The 9,632-nt window shown below is 47.3% G+C and overlaps 1 protein-coding gene across 1 annotated transcript; it reads right to left on the bottom strand.

Annotated features, from left to right (window-relative positions):
• Nucleotides 1-865: 865 nt before the first annotated feature.
• LOC121351484 lies at nt 866-9,625 on the bottom strand. Its single transcript, XM_041463641.1, has 9 exons — nt 9,509-9,625; nt 9,263-9,344; nt 8,055-8,208; nt 6,811-6,956; nt 5,038-5,214; nt 4,277-4,390; nt 2,937-3,023; nt 1,920-2,067; nt 866-1,557 (listed from the first exon to the last, which is right to left on the bottom strand). Exons 1-9 carry the CDS (start codon nt 9,517-9,519, stop codon nt 1,526-1,528), a joined length of 951 nt encoding a protein of 316 aa, XP_041319575.1. The 5' UTR covers nt 9,520-9,625; the 3' UTR covers nt 866-1,525.
• Nucleotides 9,626-9,632: the final 7 nt, after the last annotated feature.

Here is a 9,632-nt window from a genome sequence, read left to right as displayed (position 1 = left end):
TTTGCACACTTGCAAATGAGGTTTGACTGCCTCAGGGACACTTCATCACTTCTGATAAAGTTCTAGACACTTCTCCCATGGAACTTGAGATTCATGATGATGTTCAGGAGTCTCTTAATTTCATAATTAATCCGTAACTCATCCCAGCAGCTGGGAGGGACGTAAGGAGATGCCTTCTGCAGGTAAAGGAGCCGTTTTTAAGTGAAGTTTTTGTTTTACAAGGCACCTTGGAAAGGGTTTTCCATCTTTCCGTGCCTGGCTGGTGACAAACTCTGTGCTGGCCATGGCCAGAGCAGTGACAGTGACACTGTGACATTTCCTTCAACTCCTTGTGCCCCAGCACAGGCTTTGTGTGAGAGCAGAGCCCAGGCTGAGGGAAGGACTGAAAAGGTTTTGTTGTGATGTTTAAATGTTTAATTCTTCCAGCAACAATCCCTGCTGCCACTCTAGTGGGATGAAGTCACAGAGGCAGCTGCTGCTCTGTCAGCCCCTGCACACATTAACCCCTTCAAGCCTCCCTGGGGCTACAGATAAAGTGAGTTTGAGTCAGGTTTAGGAGATCAAGATGAGAAAAATACATATTTGTAATAGAGATTCTGATTTAGATGGCTGGGATGAGGGAAAAAAAAATTACAGCAATTTTAATACAATCCTTGTAAATCTCCCTAATAAGCTGGAATAAATTTTTAATTTTAATTGCTTCTTGCAGTGTCCAGCTGCCTGCAAATAAAGCTGAAGAGAAGTGTCATGGCAATGTCCACAGCACCCATGAATTCCAGTCCCAACCTCTTCCCTGTCCAGTTTTTTAAGGGATTTCCCACTGAATTGGTGCTGTTCCACATGAAATAATTATCTATACACAAACTGTGCTTATACTTTATTAAAAAATAGGCAGTAGTTAAAGGTTCCAGTCAATAAAATACCAAACTTTGAAATTACAATATTAAAGGCTTAATTGTAACAGTCCCCCTGGTATGAAATGGCACCTTGGTTACACTGAGGGAGGGGTGAGGTTACAGGGATTCTTTTTCATGTGTAGCTGGGGTTAAAAAAAAAAAAGGAAATATGGAAGGAGGAAAAGGAGCCTTGGACAGGGGACACCACTGTCACCAACCCATCAGGGCTGGACGTGCTGTGCAGCAGGTCCAAGCTGGGAGATGATGGCAGCACAATCCCCTTCCAGACTCAGGAACAGAGGCTGGGTGTGCACATTTCCTTCTTGGTGTTTGTGCAGGCAAAAAGCATTGAAAGGAGCAACAATCCCCACTGACATGCAGGTGTGACCCCCTGTGCTTCCAAAGCAGCAGCAGGAACAGGGGTGAAGGATGCTTGGTCCTGTCAGCAGGATCAGCTGGGAATTTCCCAACACATCCTGCTTTGTAAGCTCTGTCCCACCTGCACACGTGTGACACCTTCCTGACCCTCCTCCATCCCGGGAAAGTGACCCTTGACTGCCACCCTGAGTGCAGGTCCTTGCTCAGGAGTTCTGGGGTGGCTTCACTCCGTGGGAGCTGCACAGGAGGGCTCAGGAGTCGATCCTTCCATAGGAGGAAAACACTGGGAAGAGAGGGAGCTCAGTCAGCAGCACTGCAGGGGCACTGGGTTGTGTCACATCAGTGTCCCTTCATGTCTCTGTGTTATACAGTGTGACAGAAATACTGCAAGCAGACAGAGATTTGCTCACACAGGTGTGATTTTTTGGACAGCAGCAGTTCTTGCTCAGGTTGGCATCAGCTTTCTCCAGGGAAAAGCCACATCTGTCCCACCCAACCCCTGAGCTTTGGCAGCCTGGTAATTCTGAGGCTGCAGAGCTGCTTGGTTGGGGATCTGCCTTTTCCTTTGATTATCCCTAAGGATTTTCCCTGTGACTGGGACAGAACAGGCTCTTACTCTCCCCAGTGAGTTTTTGGGGTACTTACTTCTCTCCCTGAGCCCCTGCCCGAAGCTGCGGTAGACGTGAAGCAGAGCCCAGAACAGAACAGATTTTATTGTGACAGAAATGCAGGAGCCAGTGATGAAAGCAGCTTCCAGGGTGTAGGAATTGCCTTTGCCCCACTCCCTTATCACCTGCAGGAAAGGGGAGACACGAAACCATCACCACCTGCTGCCACAAAGCCTTGAAGCCACAACACGCAACCAAGCACTGAATTTCTGAGAGGAGTCACCAGGTGGGAATTGGGGGGAAAAGAAAAAAGAAAAACCCAAAAGGTCACTTTGAAACATCTCAATTTTCTGATTTCATGATGCACAGGCAGTGTGGAGTCCTGCTGTTCTCAAACAGGCCTGGAATAATGGGAAGCTGCATTTGCTGAATGGATCCCTGAGGCTGTGGGTGGCTGCAGCCCCGGGGTGGTGTTGGTGTCTGGAGCTGTGGGTGGGAAGGATGAGCAGCACTGGGCACTCTCAGCATTCCAGCCCTGCCCAGCTTGAGCAGCCTGGCTTCCCCTTGCCCTCCTCTCACACATCTTGTGGGAGGTGCTCATTGATAAAGGTTTTATCAGTGTTAAAGAGCCAAAAAACTGCCCCAAATTGGAGTTTGTTGGGCTTGCACTGCCTTGTTTTGGCTACAACAGGATCCACAGCTGTGGGTGCTGCCTGAGAAATTCTTTAAATACAACAACTGAGCCCTGGTCAAATGCTCTGGCAACACTTGAGGCTTGGGTGAAAGAGGGGAGGCATTTTTGAGGAGCTGTTTATCTTGAAAAAGATTTTGTTTCATCTCTCCCTCATCATTCTTTGCAGGGACTTCCAGAGCCTCTCCCTCTGATCAGTTCAAGAGCAACTTGACTTTGCCCCTGTCCTGAGAAGTTGATCCTGGAGAGGCAGGATGTGCTCTGCTCTCTTTAAATCCAGCAGGAGCTGCAGGGAAGGGTAAAGCAACACCTCTGGGCCCTGAGGAGGATGAGGGTGAGACCCCCCAGCCTTGCTCCCCTTACCGTGTAGAGCAGGTAGAGGAGATAAACCACCTCAGGCACATTCTGAATCAGGAAAACCCACACCAGAGGTTTCAGCTCTTTTAAAATCTGCAAAATAAGATGAGATACAGCTTTTTAAAGGTGCTATATGTTCAAAAAAAAGCGATATACAGTTGATTTTTCATAGTATTCCAAGTGTTGGCTAAGCTGAGTTCTCAGTTCTGGCTTTGCTCTCCACTTCCCCCCTCCAGCTGTTTTTTAGCAGGAAATTCAGGCTCTGTTTTCCCCTGAGCTGGGCCAGGAGTGATGATGACCTTTCTCCCTGGGCACACTCAGATTTTCTCTAGCAGCTGAATGTTTTCTTAGGTAACAGACTGAAAGCTCCCTGTGGCTTTTTCTCCACCTTTCCTTTTACTACCCAGAAGTGCAGTCACTGAGGAGTGACATGGGGGAGAAGCAAGAGGATTGAAGTGCCAGGAGAATTGAATTTCACAATTCAGCCAGGGGCTTGGGAAAGAAGGGACTGCAGCAGCCCTGGGCTGGGAGGGCAGGTCTGGGCAAAGGAAGGAAAAGCTGAGCCACTGGGGGTGAGAGCAGTGACTGTGGCAGTGTTAGGATTGGATTTGATGCTTCTGATCAGCACCAGGTTCCCCCCAAACCCAAAACTGATCTGTTTTAAAAGCACAATTTTAGCAAGGAAAGCCATCAAAACACACAGGGAGCTGTATTTCAGCTGTCAGGAATTTGTGTGAATGACTAAAGCAAACACCCCAGGAGCCTAAACCAACATCCACCCCCAAAAACCCCTGAACTCCTTCCTGGTAATAAAAAACTCACTTATCTGATGTACTTTGGCCCTGATTCTGCAATCATTCTTGGAACAGAGGCTCAAGATTTCAGAGGAGGTTCATTCAGTCTGACATGAAAAATGCCATTTCAAGTTCACAAATCTTTAGGTTAATCTGGAAACTGTCCCTGAGCTTTGAAGGAGATGCCCCAACAAAGAACCCCTTATATTTTTGGTGTGGTTTCCTAAGGATTTAAGGCCTGGAGAACTGCTCCCAGTTCACCCAGCCCTGGCAGAGAGGCAGAAATATTGAAGACAGTGAGATCCTCCAGATTTCATTAAAGTGCTCAAGGACTGAGACTAAAACAACATCCCTCAGAGTGGCACAATGACAAGGTGACTTTGTTTCACTCCGTGTGCTCAGCTCAGACACGGATTCTGACAAAACCTGGCTTCAATATTGTTGGTGCTCTGCTTTTCTCCATCCTGGCTCCCTTCCCTGAGCCTGTGGGGGGTGAGGAGGGGCAGTGCCAGGGGCTGTGTGTCCCTGTGTCCCCTGCAGCTGCACACTCACTGCAATGATGCCCACGGTGACCTTGAGGCAGCCCCAGATGACTCCTGTGGCTGAGATGACGTTGTGCAGCAGGGTGACCTCGTGCAGGCTGATCAGCAGGATGCACAGGCACAGCTGGGGGAGGCAAACATTGGATGAAATCATTCCCAGAGATCCAAAAAATATCAGCCCCACCAAAAAATGTCTGCCACAAACTCCCTGCAACAGCAACTTGGGTGTAAAGCTGAATTATTCCTCAAGCAAGGACAGAGGTGCTTCCCTGTGTAACAGCAACCAGGGAGAGCAGACAGAGCAAAGTAAAGCAGCAGTAAATAAGGATATGGGGTGCTCACAGAAGTAACAGGGGGCTCACTTCCCCCATCTGTAATTTCATTTTCTGTCTCACTGCCCTGCTGGTCAAGTTCCCCTCTCCCACTCCAGAATCATTTCCTCAGTGCAGGAGATTGGAGGCTGAGAGGGGCAGGAATAGCCTTGCTTATTTCAGGAGCCCATGGGTGGGGTGGAGCTCCTGGATGCAATTGCTTTTATGGATAAACTTCCCAAAAATAAGCTTCAGTTCTCCTTTTGTGCAGGACAGCAATGAAATATATTTTGATTCATTTGGATAGATTTTAATTAAGCTATGACAAACACATGGAGCTACTCCAATTATTAAGTTAATACAAAAAAGGTAAGAGAGAGGATTGCTCTTGGAAAGGAATAATTCAACTCAGCCAGTCCAAGATATCACCAGGAAGAGGGGAAAAAGGGAATCTCTGTACCTGTGCCTGCAGGTCAAAAGTGAGCATGGAAAAGCAGAGGTTGAGCATGAAGTACTGGGCCTGGAGGCTCTCCAGGGCTCCCCCCACCCGGAATGCCATCATGGACTGGCTCTGGATGAGGATGAGGGCACAGATGACATCGAAGGAGCCCACCAGCAGGATCAGCACAAAACGGGCCTGAGGAGGAGAAACAGCTCAGGATTGGCCACAGCAGGGACAGGCTGGCACCAGGCTGGCACCAGGAGCCCAACAACACACACAGAGCGACAGCAAAACCTTCACTGAGACTGGTTCTGAGCAACTTTGGAGCAAAACCTTTCCCACTGGGGACAGGGGAAATGCTGGACTTGTGGAGTTAACAATGCTGGACTTGTAGAATTCCAAGAAACACAGGTTTGTGTCTGTATCCACTCTGCTGGAATTAACGCTCCATTTTTCGTGCTTTAAGGATGGCTCAGGTGGCAAAACATCCTTCAGAGTTATAATGATATGAAAATATTTATTATTCTGGCTCAGGAAGCAGAGTTACAGTTAGAGTAGTAAAAAAACCCTTAAAATCACTTTTCACATTTATAGCATGCTAATCCAAGTTACAGTTAGAGTAGTAAAAAAAACCCTTAAAATCACTTTTCACATTTATAGCAGGCTTTACTTTGAAGTTCTTGTTTAATATTTAAACTGATGACTTGGCTGTGCATCTTAAAAGTAACCAGCATTTCTCTGATGCCTTTTCCTTATTGGCCCCACCAAGCCAGCCTGCTGCAGCTGAAGTGTGTTCAACTGATAAATAAACTGAGCTGGCAAAGCTGCTTTGCTCCCTCTCCCTTGCTTGGCTGCCACCTCTCCTGCTGAAGAGTAATTTTTGGATGACTTCACAGCTTTTTGATTAATATGTGATAAAAAGAAAGCGCTTCCTGGAAGCACAGCAAGAGGGAATTTAACTACAAACCTTAGTAATGCCTAGAGTAAAATACTTTAAAAAAATTTTACTGCTATGAAATGCAAACAAGAAACATTATTGCATCTTTTTGTTTGCCTGCAGGTTCCCATAAATCTCATAAATCACATTTAGGAGCAGTGGGCTGTGCTCACAGCCTGGGGGCTCCTCTTGCAGCCCAGGCTGGACTGAAGTGACTTCAGCCAGACATTCCACAGGGAAAGGACACATTCCACAGCCACTCTGTGCCATCCTTTGATATTGCTGGTATTTGTGGGTGCTGCCGTGAGGAAACTCAGAGATCAGCTCAGAGAAGATTTGCAGTTGTGGGTGTGCACGTTTTGTTGTGCAGTAGGGATAATTCAGCCTGATTCTCTGTTATCAGTAACAAAAATACGTCAATATATGAGAAAGACAAAAATACAAAAATAAATACCAAAAAACACCCCCAAAAAAACCAAAATAAAAATTTTGCATTTAAAATACAAAAATTTAAATACAAAAAAAACCCAAATAAATACAAAAATACCTGAATATATATTTCTGTATACTATATACGAGATATAATAATAGATATAGATGCAAATAATACATAAAGAAAAAATAATAATATACAATAAACAAAACCCTATAAATGTCATATATAAATATAAAATATACCATGCCTATAATAAAACAGATAAATAAAATATATATTATATTATATGAATATCATATATTTCTCAGATCATATATTAAGTGTTACCACAGACATGTTGCCTTGCCAAGGCTGCATTTCCAAGCCCCAGCAGTGGGGGGAGGAGAAGCTGAGCACGAGAACTTTCAGCAGGACTGACCAGGAGTTGTGGCTTCTGCCCGGCAGGGAGCAGCGCGAAGTTGATGATGGAGCGCAGCATCAGCAGCAGGATGGAGAGCACGAACACCACGAGCTCCTGGCGGTTCTCCTGCAGGATGCCCCTGCTCACGTAGTACACACAGAACACTGGGGGAGAGGGGATGTCAGTGCCACTCCAAAGGGACAGAACTCCCAGCTCTGCAGCCAGAGGGTGGCCCTGAGGCTCCTCGGCCTGGCTCCTACCAAGGGGCTTCAGTCAGGGGAGTCAAACACTCCCTGCTGGGTTTAGCACGCAAGAAATTAAATGATTAGAGAGATTTTTGAATTATTTGTGAAGTAGCACTGTGAAAATGGCAGTGTATCATCCAAACTGGCATTATTGCTATAGTAGTAGTAGTAATACTACTACATTATTATTATTACTACTAGTAGTAGTAGTAGTAATAATAATAATGATGATGTTGTGATTGAGCAACAGTAGTAATAATATAACAATAATAACAACAGCAATAACAATAACAACAACAACAATAATAACAATAATAATAATAATAATGATGTTGTGATTAAGCAGCAGTAAAAATAATATAACAATAACAACAGCAATAACAATAACAACAACAACAATAATAACAATAATAATAATGATGATGATGATTTTGTGATTTGGGTGCAACTCAAATTTCTTATGTAAGAGATACTGGATGTTCAGCTGTTCCACAAAACCTCACCAGTCATTCTATGAATACCTCACTGAATATTATGTCGTTGTTTATTTGAATTCAATGAAACAGCACCATTTATATTAAAGAAATTAAATAAAATTGTCTTCCCAGGGTAATTCAGGTGACTCAAAAGCAGTTTATTACTCACACAAGTGCTGCCTGTGGTCTGGATTCAGTTTATTTAATTGTGGAAATTTTGAAACAACCCCACCCTGCAAACTACAATCCAAAAAAGAACTGGGTCAGGACAGGTCTGAGGAAGCTTGGCCTGTGGATACCTGAATTCCCAGGGTATCATGGCTCAGACATTAAAATAGGAAGTGGTGAATTTGTCTGGAATAGCTCAACATCCAGTATCTGTTATATAAGAAAGTGGAGTTGCTGCTTAATAACAACAACAATATTTTTATTATTATTATTGTTATTTTTGTTATTATTATATTTTAATTCTTTAAATTATTATTTTTATCGTTATTTTTATTATTTCCATTATTTCCTCCACCCAAACTGGGTTTCTTACCAGCTCCAACCAGCTGAATGAAGGAAATGGTGAAGTCCTCCTCAGTCTGGCGCACCAGGGTCTCGATGGTCAGCCCTATGACACTCAGCAGGGACAAAATAGTGACACAGAAGTAGATCTTCACAGGGAATGAGAGCTCTGAGCATGGTTTTATCTGCAAAAGGAGAACATTCTTTGTCACATCACGCAGAATAAATTTGCTGTTGTTCCTAAAAATCACACTGAGGCGAGTGGGGTAAATGAGACAGGGCAGGGTTTACTTTGGGAAAAGGAAGAGAAACTTCACTACTGGACTGAAACTCCCAAACTGCTGAGGAAGGGAGAAGTTTGACTTTATTTCATAATTAATCTCAGCCTAGATAGTCCTGGTTTATACCCACAGCCTTTGTGCCTCACAAGGCCATGGTGTTATAACCCAAGACATGGACATTGCCCACATACACACCTCTCAGAGCATGGAAATAACATTTTTCCACACTTTCAGCTTTAGAAAACTGTAAAGACAGGGTCAGCTTTCTCAGGAAGGCAAAGTCCTTCTCTTCTTTCATTAAAATACTTCAGGTGGAGCAGGATCCCGGCAGGAATTTCACACTTGGTGCGTTCAGCTGGAGGAGACGGGGGGACCCCAGGGGCTGCAGGGACAGCTCTGCTCTCTGCTCCGGGACAGGGACACACCCGGGAACCCCTGGAGCTGGGCCAGGGGGGCTGGGTTGGATTTTGGGAAAGGTTCATCCCCCAGAGGGTGCTGGCACTGCCCAGGCTCCCCAGGAATGGGCACAGAGGCTGCCGGAGCTCCAGGAGCTGCCAGGGGTACCCAGGGTGGGATTTTGGGGTGTGTGAGCAGGGCCAGGAGCTGATCAGTGATCCTGAGGGACCCAGGAGCTGCCAGGGGTACCCAGGGTGGGATTTTGGGGTGTGTGAGCAGGGCCAGGAGCTGATCAGTGATCCTGAGGGACCCAGGAGCTGCCAGGGGTACCCAAGACAGGATTTTGGGGTGTGTGAGCAGGGCCAGGAGCTGAGGGTCCCTTCCAGCTCAGGACACTCCACAGCGCTGTCAGCACAGCTGTGCCAGCCTCGGCGAGCTGACTCCCCTGCCCCACCTGACTCCTCACGCGGATTTAAGCCATGTTTATTCACACCCCCCCAGGGCACAGAAACGCGGATGACACCGGCAAAGCCGCCCGCAGCAGCAGCAGAGATGTACTCACGGGGCCGCAGGGCGTGGGGATGAGCTGCCGGTGCCGCGGGGTGAGGTTGGGCAGGCTCGGCCCCGCCGCAGCCGCGGCGCCGCTGTGGGAGAGAGAGCGGGGCCGTCAGGGGGCCGTACCACCCCCACCGCAGGGGGGCCCCGCCCGCGGCCCCCATCCCCAGCATGGGCGCCTCAAGGCGAGGCGCGGGGGGAGCGCGGGGAGGCGCCCCCGCACCGCGCGTGGTGCGGCCCGGCCCGCCCGTACCTGCCGTCCATAGCGGCAGCCGCGCCTCGCGTCCCGCCCCGGCCGCGGGTCCTACATGGCTGCGGAGGGGTCCCGGCGGCGCTTCCGGGGCCGGCCCGCTCCGCGTCACTTCCCCGGCACGGGC

Source organism: Pyrgilauda ruficollis, unplaced genomic scaffold (assembly GCF_017590135.1).
Source record: "Pyrgilauda ruficollis isolate IOZ18807 unplaced genomic scaffold, ASM1759013v1 scaffold169, whole genome shotgun sequence".
In the NCBI taxonomy this organism is placed as follows: Eukaryota; Metazoa; Chordata; class Aves; order Passeriformes; family Passeridae; genus Pyrgilauda; species Pyrgilauda ruficollis.
Note: the sequence above shows the minus strand (reverse complement) of the source record. Positions and strands in the feature narration are given on the sequence as shown.

Excerpts from the sequence above, each read along its gene's own strand:
- LOC121351484 (XM_041463641.1), bottom strand. Across the intron at positions 6,957-8,054 it reads CATTCAGCTGGTTGGAGCTG|TGTTCTGTGTGTACTACGTG; the intron begins GTAAGAAACCCA and ends CCTCTCCCCCAG. Across the intron at positions 3,024-4,276 it reads TCACCGTGGGCATCATTGCA|ATTTTAAAAGAGCTGAAACC; the intron begins GTGAGTGTGCAG and ends CTTATTTTGCAG.